The 20,668-nt window shown below is 39.1% G+C and overlaps 1 protein-coding gene across 4 annotated transcripts in view; it reads left to right on the top strand.

The window, feature by feature from the left end:
- LOC127003736 (integrator complex subunit 3-like) overlaps nt 1-20,668 on the top strand; it is a 141,927-nt gene that overhangs the window by 14,618 nt on the left and 106,641 nt on the right. For 3 of the 4 annotated variants that reach the window (XM_050870701.1, XM_050870702.1, XM_050870700.1), the window contains exon 2: nt 837-1,001. In XM_050870701.1, the coding sequence (XP_050726658.1) occupies nt 837-1,001 (165 nt within the window). Of the gene's footprint in view, nt 1-836; nt 1,002-20,668 lie in introns of those variants that run through there. The other variant, XM_050870703.1, reaches the window with a different exon arrangement.

Here is a 20,668-nt window from a genome sequence, read left to right as displayed (position 1 = left end):
CCTGTTGATGTAGACACAAACACAAACTGTCTCTTATTTACTTTCCCAGAGCTCGTTGGCTGCTGGCTCTCTGTTGGCTGTTAAAGGAAGGTGTGCAGGTTTGACACAAGTGTGCTCAGTTTCAGTGGACGAACCATATGGCTGTGAAACAGAAATACAAAAGAGAGCATGTGCTTGCGTTTGAAAAGTGCGTCAAAAACAGGGCCAATACTGGCGTCCAAATCTTAGGTTGTCGGGACTCTCTATCAATGGACTCTAATTGTGGGAGCAGCATTTTGCATTTTTTTTCTTGGCCTGCCTCCTCTGCTATTATAAGATTATATTTGAAATGGTTCTAAAACATTTTAACCATTCAGATGCACTTTCTTGAGTCTCTGTGGGTGACATTGTGGCTGAATGACCAGGCACAGAAGTGGTCAACTCATTCTGGGTTCATCCCAATGACCTTTAACTTTTTCACTGTGGTTGAGTGGCTTTATGTGGGTGAACACCAGGGGCTGTCAAGTCAAAGATGCAATGAGAGGTATCAATGTAAAGTAGTCCTTTGGTGTCAAGACAGGCTGCAGTCCAGGACTGTCCATCAAGAGTTTCTGAAAAGGTTGTGTTATATCATAATTGGCTGTTCTACTTTTTTAATTTTATTGATCTGTTTTCTTCATAATGTGTTCAGTGTTTTTATGCCAGGGTATCAAATATATAGCTTTTTAGTTCCAAGGAAGAACAATTCCTTTCTCTTTAAGGAGATAATATGATCTCAAGATTGTTTGCAAATTTTCAGTGCAAGTCTTTTGATTTATAATGTAATGGCTTATATCCATGTTAACATTGTTTTGCAGAAATATGATAAAGCCTACAACAACGTCATCACCTTAACACGAGGACTAACTGAAGAGGAGTCTCATCATGCACTGAACAAAGCCTTAGATGACCGCAAAGTCCATGATGAGCTTTGCCTGGGTCTACTAGTTAGCATTTTGGCAGACCCCTCCATAGCTTCCAGGGTAAGTACGTTGTGATGTTGTTGCTGTTAGAAACTGTAATTTGAATGCCTTCATTAGTATTACAATATTTATATTTTCCTACACCTTCATAAACATTTATATAATCTGCTGACATATTGCCAAATAATTATTATAAGTTGTTGCATTTTATATCCCTTGAAATCTAGTATTAGACATGAATTTAGAGTAGCTTATGCTGTGTAAATCTCCTTAACCCTTATGCTCCATGATAAAAATATAAACACTGATTCTGGATGAGTAGATAAACCGTAGAGGCAGTGACCCAGACGCACGAATGTTTTATGCACTCCTTATCAAACAGAACATAGATAATTATATACCAAATGAAAGCTTGGAATCTCTATTTTGTGATGAAATAAACAGAAATGTAAAAATGATAATGGGGAATCACACACACACACAAAAAAAAAAATATCACCAGCTCTAGCCAATAACATGAAAACGTATGTCTTATGGAAAGCAGAACAGCATTGTCATGCCTCAAATATCTATAAATATCATCCCTGCAATGCTTGTGTACCTGCAGAGATGTATAATTATTAGTTATTTCAATTATAAATCTCCGAAATAGGATCAAATATGAAAAATACCATGGGTGGGCTCACTCCCACGGAAAATACGGTGCCCACCTTCTATCTTTATTGCTTAATTATAAGCCTTCCTGTGATTGGTTTTCTGCATCAGCTGGTGGAAGTGATGAGCCATTAGTAGGGCTGGATGCAAGACATGTGGATTCTGGACAAAACAAACATCGGTCTCGGTATTGACCGGGAGAATTGAACTGGGCCACAATTCTGGTTTTGTGATGATGATGAAATACAAGACCTTGAGAAGGAGGTGGAAAAGATTGTAAGGATGGGCCCTTACAAAGAGGGTAAAACAAGACCAGTTAAACTTAGATTGAAATCACAGAAAGTAACGGAGGAAATGTTATATAAAACAACTAAACTAAGGGAAATAGAAGAATGTAAGGGAATATATACTGGTAACTCTCGATTTACGCGAGTTTGGTTTACGCGTTTTTGAAATAACGCGGGGTCCAAAATCCAAATAAATGTTTAGTTTACACGTTTTTTCACTTATACGTGATATTTTATGGAGTGTCCACCAGATGTCTCACGCAACTGGACTCACATGGCGCCGCGGCCACACAGCTGAGCTCAGTTCTTCCCGTGCGCCACTGAACAACAAGCTACCACGCTACTCAACAATAGGGGTGGGCTGGCACCGGTACCAACGGTACCAGCTATACGGTACGGTACCGGTACCAGACTGCTCAGTACCAGTACCAATACTAGCCAGTCGCTCATGGTGTCCCTCATTTCTTCCTCACACAAGTGAGGCTGAGACTGAGTGCCTGAGTGGATATCTCGGTGATATGGATATTCTCTCTCTCTCTCTCTCTCCACCGAATGAAGTGAATATATATTTTTTGATAGAAACCTACTTTTTGTTTGATTTATATTGCTTTTGATTTACGCGACCTCTTCAAGGACACAATATTGTGTAAATCAAGAGTTACCTGTATAAAGAAAAACAAAAATTAAGAAGAAAGAAAGAAATGGAATGAACTTCTAGTAGAGGCAAAAGAAAGGAATAATGCAAGATCAGAAGAGGAAAAAGGGGTATTTTTTTGGAAAATTCTGGGAGATCGAGTAAAGAAATGATACATAAGGGAAAAGCCGAAAGAGAAGATTGAAACTAGTAAGGGATTAAGTGTGATGTATATGAATGTAGACGGAATAGTATCTAGTAAACTGGAATTACAAGACTACTTGCAGGGAAAAGAGCCCAAGATTTTATGCGTAACGGAAACTAAAATAAATGAGGTCATCCAAATAGTGTTTGATAATAACTACAATGTATGGAGGAAGGAGAGAAATGGTAAAGGTGGTGGAGGAGTGATGATAATGACAAGGAAGGAGTTATTAGTGAAGTCAGTAGTATATGGAGAAGGAAAGGCAGAAATAGTGAGTGTAAATCTGGAGAACAAAAACAGAGAAATGATGATGATAATAGCAACCTATGTACCACCAAGAACTAATTCATGGAGTAAAGAATAATATAAGACCATGATTGAAGATACCATTCATAGTTTGAGTAGACTACTCAAAGCTAACAAAAGAGTCTTGTTAGTTGGTGATTTTAACCGTAAGGAGGTAAATTGGGAGATATTTGAAAGTGGAGGTAGTGAAACGGCATGGGGGAAAGATTTTTAAGATTGATGATGGAAAACTTGATGACGCAATGGGTGAAGGAAAACACGAGATTCAGAAGCGACGACGAACCGGCGAGATTGGACCTGGTGTTAACAAAGGGAATGCACTTGATGAATGAATTAAGGTATGGGTACCCCCTGGGAAAGAGTGATCATGTGATAATTGAGTTGGAAACAGAGAAGGAAGCAAGTGAGGGGGATGAATCATATAAAAGAAACAGGTTAAAATATAGGAAGGCAAACATGGAAAATCTCAGGAAATACTATGGAGAGCTAGACTGGGAAGAGTTAACGAGAACAAGGGAGGTGCAAGAAAAGTATGATATTTTTCTGGAGGCGTATAAATCAAGAGTTATGAAATTTGTACCAGAATACAAACCTAAAGGAAAAGGAAAAAGGACTGGTTTAATGTAAGATGTGTTAAGGCAAAAGAAGAAAGAGACAAAGCGTGGAAGAGATTGAGAAGAAATAAAAACCAAAGGAATAAAGAAGATTTTAAGATAGCGGGAAATGAATACGTGAAAATAAGGAGAGAAGAAGAGAAGGGCTATGAAAAGGATATTGTAGAAAAGTGCAAGGAACAACCTAAACTGTTTTATAGATTCATAAATGGAAAGATCAAACCAAGGGAAACAATAGAAAGATTGAGTGATGGGAATATGATAATCGAAGATCCTAAAGACATGATTGACCTACTTAACAAAAAGTTCCAGCAGGTTTTTACAAAAGAAGCACAATTCAATGAACCACAAGAAAACAAGATAAATATTCGTATGGAAGAAGTCATAGTAACTAAAGAGGAGATATATAAAATGATGGGGGAACTGGAAGAGAGGAAAGCAGTAGGACCGGATGGAGTTTCAGGTTATATATTGAAAGAATGCAGAGATCAACTGGTTGGACCGGTATATGATATCATTAAATGCTCTTTAACCCTTTCAATATGTGACGAAGACGTCGGCGTCACAGTATGGAAAGGGTTAAGAGGAAATGGAAGAGGATTAATCCTCCTCTAAAATGGAAGAGGATTAAGAGGTTTAGAAGAGGATTACTCCTCTTCCATTTCCTCTTAACCCTTTTCATACTGTGACGCTGATGTCTGCGTTACCGTATTGTAAGGGTTAACAACTGGTAAAGTACCAAAGGAGTGGTGGAGGGATGAGGTGGTCCCTATATTCATAAGTGCAAAAAAGGAAGAACCCCTGAATTACAGACCTGTATCATTGACCAGTGTAGTATGTAAAATATGTGAGAAAGTGATAAAGAAAGAATGAACAAGATTTCTAGAAGAGCATAATATAATCACAAGTAAACAATATGGCATCAGAAAAGGGCGCTCATGTGTAACAAACATACTGAGCTTTTACTCAAGAGTGACAGACAAAATATAGGAGAGGGACGGATGGGTTGATTGCGTTTACTTGGACCTGAAGAAGGCGTTCGACAAAGTTTCGCATACAAGACTGCTATGGAAGCTGGAGGATAAAGGAGGATTGAAAGGGAAAATGAAGAACTGGATGGAAAGCTACTTAAGGGGAAGAGAGATGAGAACAGTGGTAAAGGACACAAAATCGGAATGGAGAATCGTAGAGGGTGGAGTGCCTCAAGGATCGGTATTGGCACCTGTACTCTTTCTAGTACAGTATATGTAAATGATATGCCGGAGGGAGTAGTAAACAGTTGTATGAGCCTCTTTGCAGACGATGCAAAACTGCTAAGACATATTAGAAACAGTAAAGACTGTGAAATTCTGCAAGATGACCTGAACAAGATTTGGAAATGGAGTATTAAATGGGAGATGGAATTCAATGTGAATAAAAGTCATGTAATGGAAATGGGAAAGAGTGAAGCGAGACCAAAATGGACATATAGAATGGGAGATGGAGAAATATTAAAGAAAGTTCAAGAAGAGAGAGATCTAGGAGTGACAGTACAAGATAATCTACAGCCTGAGAGTCATGTAAATAAGATATTCGGTGATACATATAAAACGATGAGAAATATAGGATTAGCATTCCACTACATGGATAAGGATATGATGAAAAAGTTAATAACCACTATGATTAGACCAAAATTGGATTATGCGGAGGCAGTGTGGTCTCCCCATAAGAAGAAACACATAAAGAAACTAGAAAGAATACAAAGGATGGCAAAAAAAATGGTTTCAGAGCTGGAGGGATTGACATGTGAAGAAAGATTAAAGGAAATGGACCTAACAACACTAGAACAAAGAAGAGAAAGGGGAGACCTAATACAAATTTATAAATTATTAAGCTAAATGGAAGAATTAGATAATGAGGAGTTACTACTAAAAGAAGGAATAAACACCAGGAACACAAGAGGACACAGTAAAAAATTGAGAAAAGGAAGAGGCTTGAGAGACATAAAGAAATATAGCTTCCCGCAGAGAAATATAGAGGTTTGGAACAGACTAAGTGAGGATGTAGTATCGTCGAAGGGTGTGCAAAGCTTTAAGGAAAAGTTGGACAGATATAGATACAGAGACGGAACCACACGAGCGTACAGGCCCTGTAAAACTACAACTACTTAAATACACACACACACACACACACACACACACACACACACACACACACACACACACACACACACACACACACACACACACACACCTCACACACACACACACACACACCTCACACACACACACACACACACACACACACACACACACACGAGTGAAGGACTGTGAGGCATTGCAGAGGGACCTGGATAAAATATGGAAGTGGAGTGGTACATAGCAGATGGAATTCAACCTTGGGAAATTAAAAAAAATAGAGTTTGGTAGGAGCAGTAGAAGATGTGAATACAATTATAAGATAGGAAGTGAGATAATATGAAGAGGAATGGAAGAAAAAGATTTGGGAGTGACTATCTCAGAGAACATGTCACCGGACAAACACATCAACAGGATAACGGGACAAACTATGAATTTGCTGAGGAACATAAGGACGGCATTTATGTATTTGGACGAGGAGATGATGAAGAAAATAATAGTTACAGTGATAAGGCCAAGGTTGGAGTATGCAGCAGTGGTCTGGTTTCTTCACGAGAAGAACATAAGAAAACTGGAAAGAGTGCAGAGAGTGGCAACTAAGATGGTACCGGAACTTAGGGATCGGACGTATAAGGAGGGACTCAATAGAATGGGGCTCACAACCCTGGAGAGAAGAGAGGAGACCTGATAGCGGGGTTACTGGGTGGCGAGCGGGGTGGAGAATCTGGACAGAGAGGACCTGTGGGTGTGGAACAAAAGAGAAACGAGAGGCCATAGAAAGAAATTGAGGCCAACCACGTGTAGGCGAGATGTGAAAAAGTTTAGCTTCTCAAACAGAAGCATTGAGCTGTGGACTGGACTGGAGGAGGAGGTGGTTTGTGCAAGAAACATTCATGATTTTAAGGAAAAGTTGGATAAGGGCGGATATGGAGACGGGACAGCGCGAGCGTAGCTCTTTTCCCGTTTGTCACAACTAGGTAAATACACACACACGCACACACACACACACACACATAACAATATTAGGGATGTACCGATGTATTGGTATCGGTGGTATCGGCACATTTTAAGAGTATCGGTATTGGCTGATTTTCTGCCGATACTACCGATACCTGAAGGAGTTTTGTACGTCGCATGTCACTCGTTGCAAATAATTTTGTTGAACAGAAATTGGATTTTCTAAATTGTTGAAAAAATATTAGAAAAGTGTAATTATCTAGTATCACGATACTACATAGTTTGGAATTTCCCGCGATTTAATTTTCATCACTTTAAATGATAAATTCATATTACTTTGAATACAAGTATATAATACTTAATATACAGTATAGTTTTTGGTACTGCGGATGCGTACAATACATGTTGAGTCGCTTCCAATGTAGCTTTGGCACGGGATCGGCGGAGCCCCTCCACTCGCCTCATCAGCGTTGCCAGTTGTACAATAATTCACATACAAATACGGAAATCCAACTGTTTGTACGATGTAGCACAATAACGTCTGTACGATAATACGAAAATCCCGAAATTTGTACAATAATTCAATGGAGATGTAAAATAATTTGATTATTCAATTTAAATTTTTTTTCTCTTAGCTGCTGAGCACGTAGTGAGTGGGTGACGCAAATGCTGGTCTGATACACGTACCATTCACGTTCTGCTCCGTCTTCCGAGTTAGCCTTTCTACGTATCTGTTAACCTGTTAGAATTTAGCCAGCGCCCTTTGGCTGTGTTCATTGAACGGATTGATTTTAACACTGAGCAAACGAATTTTGCTTTTTGGAAGTTATATTGTCATAACTAAAGAAATTAAAGTATTTGCCTTTCGCAAACATCCATACTCCATGTATAATCAAATAGATAATACTATTTTATATTACTATTTATTTATCATTTGACTTTTTTAACCCTTGTCCTTAAGGGACCTAAATTTATTAATAATAAACTTGATAAAAAGAAATTCATGACAATGGACACCTTTTTTCAGGCCAGCACTGATTACTTTTTTCTTCCCTTCTATGATGAAACGAGTAGTGGGTCTTTTTTCTTTCTTAACATTTGATATTACCCCTTTGCTGCTGGAATTGTATAAAAAAAATAAGTGCACAAACATCGGTATCGGTCAAATATTGGGGTATTGGTATCGGTATCAGTATCGGTCAAAATTTTGGTATCGGTACATCCCTAAACAATATAAGATACATTTATAAGGAAAAATATGAGCATAGAGGAAAGACTTAAGATGAGGGAAATTGGGAGTGAAGCAAAGCACAGGAATGAAGAAAGAACAGAAGCAGAAGAGGAGAATTTTTTTGGAGAGTGCAAAACGACAAAGTGATAAAGTAGTGGATCAAGGAGAGGGAGGAGGAGAATAATTAAACAGTAACAATAAGAAGGAAGTGAATGGAACGAAAAAGCTTAGGTTAACCCTTTCATGCACCAAAAGTTTAATAAGTTTCTCTTTCCACTGCAAAATCCGTCTGGGGCTCCCTAGGGGGCTTCGCGGAATGGCCTGACTGTGGGGCGAAAAAATTTATTATGTTGTCGATTTCACCCACGAGTATTCTTTTTTCCTGGCATTATTATATATCGTTGGTTTTGGAATAGATTATTCTGCCTTATGAAAGAAAAAAATATCAAGAAATGCAAATAAATAGTTAAGTTTACAGACTGAAAAAAAAAATTTAAAGGGACGGCAGTCGCGTTCACAGGCTGCCTGCTGAGAGGCAACTAAACTATGGGCAATTATCACTTCAAATCCAACAGCACAAGAGTTGACAATTAGTTTATTTTATAGGTCTAGCTAGGATCTTTGACTCAAAAAAATTTGACGCGATTCGAGTCAAAAGCTGATGTAGACGATTCCGTTTTGACGGGAACCGCATCATAGTGCGTGAAAGGGTGGTGTCGACAGACTCATATTGAAAAAGCTAGAATGAAAAGACTACCTGAACAAATCTAAACCAGATGTAATGTGCATCACAAAATTAACAAAAGGAATAGAATTGGTGGGAATAGAACATTGCAGTTTTAACTTACATAGAAAAGACAGAATGGGGAAGAGTGGTGGAGGGGTTATAATATTAGTCAAAATGAACTTAAAAGTGTTAACAGTGAAAACAGGACCAGATAATATGAAAACTTAGTGTTCTTTTACAGTTGAAATGCGGTGAAATACTGACAGTAATGGTGACATATGTACCCTCACACACATCAAGCTGGACTAACAAAACTTATAACAATCTGATAGAAGGTACAAGTAAAGCATTAGAGGACATCATTAGAAGTTGCAAGAATGTAATTCTAGCGGGGGACTTCACTGTAAAAATGTCAAATGGGAAAAGTTTGAAGTGGAAGGAGAAGAAACATGGGGAGCTAAAGTTTCAAAACTGGCAACAGAAAACCTCTTGACACAATGGGTGAAGGAAGAGACAAGATTTAGAGGAGAGGATGAACCAGCAAGATGGGACTTAATTTTTACTAAAGGAACAGACTTAATTTAAGGTGATACTCAGCACACGAATGAGTTTGGGTTACAAAAATCGGCTTTTCAAAAACCTGATAGAAGTCTTCTTTAACTATATAGAAATCCAGTAACACACTGCAAATGCCCTCCTGAAAACTATAAGGGCTGGTGATGGCACTAAAACTCCATAGGCGTAAGCAGGCTCATGATCCACTACCGTAAAGTAAACTCTGTTACGCTTTTATTATGGGTTATCATGCATTTTTGTCTCTGCTCTCATTTGAAATACACAGAGCATGCATATGGCAACACTCAGAGAGAGAGAGAGAGAGAGAGAGAGAGAGAGAGAGAGAGAGAGAGAGAGAGAGAGAGAGAGATAGCCAAGTGGGGGAGGGAAAGGCAGACATTTACTCAGCGGAGTCAGTGAGGGATTGTCATATAGGAAAGGGAAGGCGCCCACTGCTGGTAAAACAAAACCCCTTTCCAATGAAATGGGATTCCTGATGACCCCCAGCAGTTAGGTGTAGGCATACTTGAACACACCGGCAAAGGTGCAAGGGCGTGGACCCAAGTCAAAGCGGTTGCGCACTTCGGGAGTATTTATTTCATATTTTTTATATTTTTGCAAGTTGGTCAACCATTCTTGCTGTTCTTTATCACATAGAGGTGGTCAATAACCTCCACCAAAATTGTAGATTTGAGACCAAGAATACAGGAGGTATGATTGTGCAAAACTGAATGTCTGTATCTCGAAACTATGTTTTTCTTAACTCAAAAAATTGCTGAGAAGCCACTGTTTCTCATTTTATGAAATCTTGGCAACATGTTGGTGATATGGAAGTGAATGAATGGTCACCCTCGGAATTCCCAGTTTGTGAAGAACAAAAGAAATATGAAGGCAAAAATGCGCGGGAAGCAGGCGAAATTCTGGCACCGTGACATCATGATGAAAAGACAGAACGTCATTACTTAATGAAAAGACGGTATGTAAAAACTGAGGGTGACCGTCAATTTATATATCTTCAAACTATTTACAGCCCATTTTTGAAATGGCTCAAGCTAATAATGTAGCCGTTACAAGCCTTAGAGTAATGGTAACAATGAATGACATCATGATGTAGAACGTTCATAGTCATACGAAAGAAGGAGAATGTTACTAGGTATGTAACTAGTGTTTCAGCCTAAAATTCGCGATACTTTATTTTTAACGATTTTTTCCCCTTTTTGCCGGAGTATCACCTTAGTGAAGTGCGACATGAGTGCCCACTTGGAAAAAGTGGCCATGAAGTATTAGAAATAGAAATTGACAAAGAATGTGAAGAAATTGGATCAGAAAACCATAAAGAGAAAAGAAGGAACTACAATAAAACTAAGCATAATGAATTGAGAGCTTTATTTTTTGGAAGTATAAATTGGTCAAAAACGAAAAAGCTGAGGAAAGTACAGCAAAAATATGATTACATCCTTAAAACTTACAAAGGTGTGATGAAGTGGGTACCCTACAGTGTAATAAAGATATAAGGAAACTCAAAAGGATTCAAAGGTTTGCAACTATGATGGTACCAGAACCATCAAATATGTCATACGAGACTAGATTGAAGGAACTGGGCTTAGAAGAAAGAAGAGAAAGAGGAGACCTGATAGCGTTGTACAGGAATACAAGTGGAATGGACGTGTTGAATAGAAATGATTTAAGGGGGACACCAGGGGGGGCCATATCTCATGACTGATATACCCTATGGGTCTGAAATCATAGTATGTTATTTGTACATGTTTACTTATTACTTCATGTGAATTTCATGAAATTTGGGTGACTTGCCGGGGGTAACCTAAAAAAAAGAACAAAAAATTAAATTTGCCTCACAGCTTTTGTTTATCAGTCAATTGATTTGAAAAAAAATACCATAGAAACATCTTATGTACCTCTACAACTTTGAGTGATTACATTTTTGATTTTTGGCTTGGTTAAAAAAAAAAAAAATCAAACATATTCTCTCCTCTGTATGTCCGTTATTTTTCAAAAAAACTCAAAAGTTTTCACATACAAAAAGCGACCGTTGTTTGTACTCTTTATTGATGCAAAACAATAGACAATCAGAGTTATTGTAAAGTCTGTGAGGCTTTTCAAAACTGGAAAATACACTTTGAGAAAACGGATGTCAAAGATTTTTTTCCATGTCCTCTGTGTCTTGCCACGTTTTTGTTTGATTGGCATGAAATCTTCACATATCATTGCCTATACCTTCTACTTTGTAGAGAACTGAAATAGGCATCTTGTCCCTCCTTCAAAAAGGTATTAGTCACTCAATGGTGAGGGTGTCAGAAGGTGCCACCTTCCTCACTGTTGCCAGATTTATTTCTAGAACTCTCCTGCTTGATATTCTTGGTCCTTCTTAGTTTTCCTTTTCTTGGCCTTTGGTGTTATATGCCGGCTTCTCTCTTGGTCTTTCCATTGATGATACTTCTTCACAGTTGCATTAGAACCTGTAATATGTTGTATAATGTTTGTTCATTTGTAGCCATAGTTGTGTTCTAAGGCTGTGTGCCTGACTAGGAACCTGACCCTGAAGAGACCATAAAACCTTATTTTAGGGCACTTATTCCACACCTTCGAGTGCAAAGACTCATTAGGGGAAGCAGTGGTGGTTGTGTTGGCAGGGGTGATATTCGGGCCCCAGTAGGTTGATCTTCATGTGAAGCCTGCTGGCTCCATCTCTTCATACGAGCCTTCTTCAGGAAGCCTGTTCACGCTTTCTGTATGCATCTCTTGCAAGTCATCGTAAGAAGTTGCTTGCGAAAGAAGTCAGGAGGCGCGCAGCGCGACAGTGCTCACCCTCTGACGCTTGGTGAGGCACTAGCGAGTGGGCGTCCGCTCCGCGCCCAGCTCACTCCTCACACACACACAGCAGAGCAAGGAGGAATGCCAAGTGGCAAAATTTGGGAAAAGAAAATAATTCATAACATGATTTATGCAAAAAATACCAGTGTCACCATCATACCACGCGTCGAGCCACGTGTGAGGCAGTGACGCAACACCACGGAACATTTAAATCTTGCTCTGGTGATGCTGGTTTTTAAATTTTTGCGGGAGAAAATGTCTCCGCCTGATATTTTACACCCTTCCCCCCACAATGACAGCGAAAAGTAATTTTTGTGTATTTAAAAAATATTTGTCTAAAAATACACCCGGCTGCGCCCCTTAATTGTGATGGAAGGGAGGAGGCAACTAAGAGGACACATCAAGAAATTGAGAAAGGAGACTTGTTTGAAAGACCTAAAGAAGTACAGTTTTCCATACAGGAGTGTGGATACATAGAATGGACTAAACAAAGACATTATTTGAAGCAGGCAGTGTCCATTAAATGAAGGAAAAGTTGGACAAATGTAGATTGGGAGACAGGACTATCCGAACTTGAGCTCTGGCCCTGTATACTACATATAGGTAATTACACACACACACACACACACACACACACACACACACACACACACCACCCTGAGTCTGCTGAGGCTCTCTGACAGGCACCATGTCACCCACAGAAAATTCACTTCAACTTGCTACACCACTCTTGCCACCCGACGCACCTCCCCCACCCGATTCACCAGCATCACAACAAACTTACCCACATCAGTGAGCCATGTCCAGGGTTGTTTGATTTAAATCAAGATTTAATCCAAATGATTTTTTTTTTAAATCATTGATTTAAATTATGATTTTTTTTGTCATTGATTCAACTCAATATTATTACAGGGCAACAATATAAAAGGGAAAAATAAACAAAGAAAACACTCCCTAACTTTCATATCAATATTTTCCCTGTCAACTTTGCAGAGTTTCATGAGCTGGTTAGTTCATTATATATGTCTTCAATCAGCTACACATGATCCGTCCAGTGTCCTGGGTCAGAAAAAAACGTTGACCACCTTTCTAACGGTATTTTACTGAGGCAGAGTGATGGTTTCAAAAGTATTTTGCAACATAAACCCAATGTTCTTTTATGTAACCAATTTCCAAATCATAAGCCAAAACATTTAGAATGTGTGCAGTGCATCCATGGATCAGCAACTTCAGTTCATTTTCATTTTCCGTTAAGCATATAATCTTGGGCTCTTTTTTCTGTAAGTAGTCTTGTAGTTCCAGTTTACTAGATATTATCCTGTCTACATTCGTATACATCACACTTAATCCGTTATTTGTTTCAATCTTGTCTAGCTTCTGTTCTCTTTCGGCTCTTCCCTTATGTACCATTTCTTCACTCATTCTCCCAGAACTCTCCAAAAAAATACCTGTTTATCCTCTTCTGATCTTGCATTATTTTTCTCTTTTGCCTCTGCTAGCAATTCATTCCATTTCTTTCTTTCTTCTTCATTTCTGTTTTTCTTTATATATATTTCCTTATATTCTTCTACTTACCTCCGTTACTTTCTGCAATTTCAATCTTAGTTTAACTGGTCTTGTTTTACCTTCTATGTAAGGGCCCATCCTTACAATCTCTTCCACCTCCTCCTCAAGGTCTTGTTTTTCATCGTTATTTAAGTTCTTCAGTAAATCTTTTACTGACTCTAGCTCTTCCTTCTCCTTTCTTGGAATATAAGTTATGTTCTTCTCTTTCATTCCGAATATTATGACACTTTTTTTTTCTTATCCGCCACATCTCTTACTAAATCTTCATTCTTTTTAACCTGTAAACTGCACCAGACATCTCAAGATACTACGAGTTAGACTGCGCCAGACATCTTAAGATGACACGTGTTCCAAGGTGAATATTTATATTTCCCGCGATGCCAAAGTATATTCCAGTGAACCTCGTGTGGCAACATCATCCCTCTTTCGCACCATGTAGTCACCATCGTCATATTAGTTGCTCTTTAGCAGCCATGGAGAGTAGAATTATGTCATCCACTGATGCCAACCAGTCTCATATAGCTCCTGCGGTCGTGACCGAGGGGGAGGCATGGGAGGGGGTAAAAAGAAAGTATTGGTAAAGAGAAAGATTGTTGTAGACAAATTTGAAAGAGACAGTGATTCAGATTGCATTCAACCATCAGATTCAGCTGGTCTGAGGAAGCGTGGCAAGCATGAGCATGCTTCTGTCACTCAAGGTCACAGACACGCTGCCTCTCCAACAGTGCGGAAAGTTACTAGCTAGCCTAGTCACTCACTGACACCATCATCACTGTCCGATGATTCAGAGTGGCAGAAAGATGAGGAAAACGACAGTGGGGGTATAAGAGAAGACTCAGCTAATGATCTGCGTGAGGGAGGGGTGTCAGCTGGTGTGAGAGAGGAGGGGGAGGCAGAGGGAGAACAGGAGCCTCAGAGACACGAGACAACGCGTACTCCATTTGTCTGGTCTGATGGATCAGATTTCGTGCCAGACATTCATAACTTTGACAAGAATATTGCTGGTGTGACTAATGACTGGCCTCTTGATAATGATGCGCAAGAGGTTGATTATCGAAATTGACAAAGTGATGTTTCCTGTGATATATTTTGTTTGTTGTAACTGGAATGAATAATTAGTGGCAAGAGAATGTTCAGACGTGACTGTGCCATGTGTCATCTTCCCTCTGCCACCGTCCTATCTACCCCGTCACTTCCAGTGCTCCCAAGGTTGCCTCATATCCGCAACCTTTATCCCGCCATCATTGCCACATTAAGTGAATTATTATTTTTTTTTTTTGCACTATTTGGTGCTCAACATGTCTCTCTTGGGTGTTGTAATACTAAAAATTGTTTTCCACCAGGTTATTGTTTTGCTATTTATTGTGCACCCAGGAGCTATTCCCGAATCTTAATTGCGCAGTTTATGGGTCAATGATCTTGACCATCTCCTTTTCCACATTTTCCTTCTCCTCCTTTAGTTGCTTCTCAATTATTTCCTTGAAGTCTACATTATCTTTTTCATGCTCTACTTTCCAGGTCTTTATTTCGCCCAGCACTTCCTCCCTTACTCTCTTTTCCTCCTTGTCCATTATCACTTTCAAGTCTTCATTTTCTTTTCTTATGACTCGTAATCCTTCCTTAACCATCTTTTCATATTTCGCCAGCTGTTTTTTCAATTCCTCATTTTCTTGAACCAACTTCTCCCTGTCTTCCAGACTTTCCACTCTTGATCTTATTTCACTGTGTAACCTCCTACCTTGTACATCCTCTTCTTCGATAGCCTTTACTCTACCGATCCACGTATTTAACTTCTTCTCAACCAATGACACTTCTGTAAGCAGATGATTCCATATTGCCGAACCCCGAGAACATAGGGTCTATGCTTTCGTAACACTCGTCACTGTCGTAGCCTCCTGTAGCTTCTCGAACTTTCCGTCTTGTTCCAGTCCCTCTTTCTCCACCTTTCGGTGTCCGCCACCCCTCCTCCTCCTCACTCATCCTACCCGAGCTTTTTAAGTTCTTTAACTGTGGGGAGACGGGCCACTTAGTGCATCCCCGACCCTGCAACACAACAACAAAGGCGAACAGCTGATCCTGGAGTCGGGAGCCAGTGGTAGCATGTCCGGTCTCTTCTGTGTCTCACCAGCATGTGTGTGTGTGTGTGTGTGTGTGTGTTAGTTGTAGTATGCATGTGGAAGAGGCACCATTTTGAAACTTAGTGTACTGGAGTGCGAGTGGCCTCCCCAAGTTTCGTAAATTTCGTAATGCGTTATTCTAAACACTCTACCTACACTCACAAACACTTTGCTATTTTCCATTACACTTAGGTTCTGGAATGGATGATAAGACTTTGTGGTGTAAATATGTCCTTCATTTGAATGGGAACCACAGGGAGGAAAATATTTCAACAGGTTGTCTGAAAACAACATACAAATTTTTGTTGAGACAAAGTATGGACTTAATAAAATTGGCAACCATGGTTTAAAGTAATGTAACTGAGGGATTGGAGATCAGATAAAGGGAGGAGGGCGAGATGGCTAGCTATAGTTGCTTCCACCAGACCTTGCGGGCCTAAGGCTTCATGGGTGGACTCACAGACTTGGCATAATTGCTTGGGTGACGGTACTGCGCGCTCATTGGCCAATTCTTAACATGTTCCAACGCGCATAAAATTGACTTTGTATTCCTACGAAAACCCTTTTTGAGTAGTAAGGTAACAGATTGCACCAATAAAAACTAATGCAATAACATCTTTATTGATAAGTATGTGCCTTTTGAACTATTTTAAATAAATCATACAATATCCAGCAACTGAAGCGACTATTGAGGGTAGACTTTTTTTTTAATACTTTTTACTACTACAGAATGCTTGGCTGCATTCTACACCAGTGGTTCCCAAACTTTTTTACATGATGCCCCCTATTGATTTCTTAAGAAATCCTCACGCCCCCCATCCTTTTATATATATATATATATATATATATATATATATATATATATATATATATATATATATATATATATATATATATATATATATATATATATATATATTTATACAGTCGTCCCTCAAATAGTACAGAGGTTAGGGACTCAGGACCCCCGTAGTATTAAAAAATCTGTATAAAATTAGTGCCCCCCCCTACAAACACCCCTGGGCTGCGTTTGAGAGAGAATTGGGACTATCGATATGTCCCGGGTGCTCTCAAACATGTGACGTGGCAGCACGAGTTGCCAACTCAGCATGTCCGCTCCGCTAACGGCTTTGAGAGGTGGAACGCCTCTGTGCTGTGATGATGTCATCAGCAAATATGGCGGCCCAAACAAACACATAAGTGTTTCTATTGCGTCAGGAAGATCAGCGTACCCTATTTTGATGCGAGTGAGACGCCGTTACCATAGCAACGACGAGGCTTAGTAAAAGGACGGCCTTTATCTTTACTCTTGCAGCACTTTTGGAGCATTGGCAGTTACTGCCGCAAGAATTTCTTTTACACTATGATAGATACAGCGAACACTGCTCTCATTCATGTGGTATGCTCTCCCTACCGCAACGTAAATCATCCCAAAACGTAACTTCTCCTAAATTTGAATTATTCTGCAAGGTGAACACCTTTCTCGAACGCTTTGGGGTGCTTTCAGCGGGTGTTTTAGTAGAACAGTGTTGCCACTCACGCCATGGCTACTTGGTGCGACGAGCGGGAAATTTAAAAATCCTAAAAAAAAATCTTACATAACAATCCGTTTAAAATCGAAACCGTACTATTGGAAACCGTATATATATATATATATATATATATATATATATATATATATATATATATATATATATATATATATATATATATATATATATATATATATATATATTCAGGTAACTCGATTTACACGAGTTTGGTTCACACATTTTTTAAATAACGCGGGGTCCAAAATCCAAATAAATGTTTAATTTACACGTTTTTTTCACTTATTCGCGATATTTTATGGAGTGGCCACCAGATGTCTCACGCAACTGGACTCACACGGCGCCGCAGCCACACAGCTGAGCTCAGTTCTTCCCGCGCGCCACTTGAACAACAATATGGTACTCACGCTGCCACACTATTCAACAATAGTGGTGGGCAGGTACCGGTACTAGTACTGGTACTAACAGTACCAGCTATACGGTACGGTACCAGTACCAGACTGCTCGGTACCAGTACCAATACTAGCCAGTCGCTCATGGTGTCCCTCATTTCTTCCTCACACGAGTGAGGCTGAGACTGAGTGCCTGAGTGGATATCTCGGTGCTATGGATATTCTCTCTCTCTCTCTCTCTCTCTCTCTCTCTCTCTCTCTCTCTCTCTCTCTCTCTCTCTCTCTCTCTCTCTCTCTCTCTCTCTCTCTCCAGTGAATGAAGTGAATATTTATTTTTCGATAGAAACCTACCTCTTGTTTGATTTACATTGTTTTTGATTTACACAGCCTCTTCAAGGACAAAATACTCGCGTAAATCAAGTTACCTGTATATACATATATTAATGCATGGCCTGGGGGGGGTTCCCGTGTGCATGAGATGTCCCCTAAGTTACTCTTGTGTTTTATAACAGACACCTTGAATTATCCGAAAAATCAGGGTAGAGTTTCTGAAATCTGGCAGCAAGTGAGAAATTTTGGCTCAATTTCACTATATTGGGTGAAATTTTTGACCCGTAAATTCAGGTAGTTGAACGTAAAATACCCATATCTCCCTGAAAATTTAACTTAGAGAGATCATTTACCACTCAAAATGTTCATTTTAATGAGTTCTTTCCAATGCTATATATGATTTTTACCTTCATAGTAATATTAAATCATAAAGTACCTAAATCTTACCAGAAATGGAGAAAATATAATAATTTACTTTCCCAAGGAAAAACTTTCAGAATCATACAATATTAAAGAAAACTTAGTTTATTTTGAGAATAATCAACACAGCAACACTGTACTAATAAAATTATAGGCAATTTATGACATTCCATACATATAGGAGCTTACAGTAACTTTTGATAAACTATTTTCAAAATGCTACTCCATGGCCATTACTATCAAGGTGGCTCTTTATCATTGTATCAAGATTGATATTTGATGATTACTTACTTTGGAAATGTTACCTAGCAAATAAAATATTAGAAAGTTTTTGGATTGTACAATTGCCTTATATAATTATTGATTTTTTAAAAATCTGGATATAGCAAATTAATTTTATTAACCTTTGAAGTAATATCAATAATAGCATTGAAAAAGTACCATGAGAGGGCAAATCAAGAAAATGTAATAATTAAATTAAGCTAATTCCAGGATTCATGATCACCATTTTAACAAAATTAATCCATTTAAAGTCTCAGTAGGGACGCCAGAGATCTTTTAGGTAATTCATCACATACATAAGTTTTAGGGCATACAGTATTATTGTGAGTTTCTTCCTCCATTGTAAGAAGTCTAAAATGACCTTTTGTAAAAACTTAGTTTACATTTTTTTATGCCAAAAGATCATTTAAAAATAAGTGTATAATTAATGATTTAAATACAAGTGTATAATTTCTATTTTGATTTTAATTTATAATGTTTACTAAACTTTATGGCCAAATCTTCTGAAAAGTTTGAACTTACAGCCCTGTGTGTGTGTGTGTGTGTGTGTGTGTGAGTTTATTTCTTGCAAAACTGCAATTTTTTGCAGTCTGAATCACGCCGCCCCGTATCCAGCTCACCTCCCCCCCCACCCCCAGTTTGGGAACCACTGGTCTATACAATGTCATTCGTTAATTAACTCATTTATTGTAAGATTTCTTCTTGGTAGATTTTTACACCTGGCTTAGCCATAATGTGTAGTGATGCTACGTGGTGTAGGCCCTAAGGCAAGAACCTTCTCTTTTCTTTCATCGTCTGTCCTATTATTAATCCTGAAATATATTTCTATTATTTGTGGGTAATAAACTAATAAATAGCCTTAAGGAAGAGCGATTATAAGAATAACTACATTTATATACCAATAGTGTTGAGTTTAACCCTTTCCATCCGTGACGCAGACGTCGGCGTCACAGTATGGAAAGGGTCAAGAGGAAATGGAAGAGGATTAATCCTCTTCTAAACCTCTCAATCCTCCTCTAAATTCCTCTTAATCCTCTTCCATTTCCTCTTAAGAGGTTTAGAAGAGGATTAAGAGGTTTAGAAGAGGACTAACCCTTTCCATACAGCGATGCCATCAGACGCCCGTCAGACACCAACGTCGATGTCGCCAGAGTGAAGGGGTTACCCATGGGCTTCGGCTATGGGAAAGCCGAGAAGTGGCTGAGAAATGGCAACATTACACTGCATTTTGAGACTAAGAAAAGAGCATGGAACATATATCAGAGTACTCCTCTCATAACCATAGAGCCGTTAAAAATATTTACTTATACTCAAACTCCATACTTTTTGGGTGGTGTTTGTTACAAAATAAACAGTCTCGGGACACGTGGCATCTAGCCTAGAGTCGCTTGTTGTCTACTTTAGAGAATTTGACAAGTGATTACTGTATGGATAGCTAATTCAGTCTGCCATGACCTTACAGCACCACCTATGACAAATAAGCCCACCTCAAGATCAATCACCCACCACAATGACCCAGTTCATGCATGGTGGGTTGCTCTATGACGCCACCGCCTGCAATTAGCTCGAATTAGGCGTTTTGAGCTGAGCCCAAAAATGGGTCCACTGACGCTGCCGGGTTAAGAGGTAACTGAGCGTGAGAGATAGTAGGCTATGTCATGGCAAACGAAATTGCCACAGCTTAGATCTAGTAAACAACAGCCAATGAGTGGCGCAGACACCGTCACTCAATCATTGATGCCAAACCCACGAGTCCACCCCTGAAGGAAAATCTCTGCCAGCCTTCGTGGAACAGACTACAGTATTGTGCAGTTACCGGGTGCGGTCGGTTCAAAACTATTCTCTGGCTGGGTCTGTCCAAGAGGGCGTCAATCTACCGGCACTACAGACAGCACCTAAAAAAAAAAAAAAAAAAAGATAATAATAATAATAATTGCAGTAGAGAGGCAGG

Source organism: Eriocheir sinensis, chromosome 26, assembly GCF_024679095.1.
Source record: "Eriocheir sinensis breed Jianghai 21 chromosome 26, ASM2467909v1, whole genome shotgun sequence".
Lineage (NCBI taxonomy): Eukaryota > Metazoa > Arthropoda > Malacostraca > Decapoda > Varunidae > Eriocheir > Eriocheir sinensis.
This window is presented reverse-complemented; position numbering and strand designations above follow the sequence as displayed.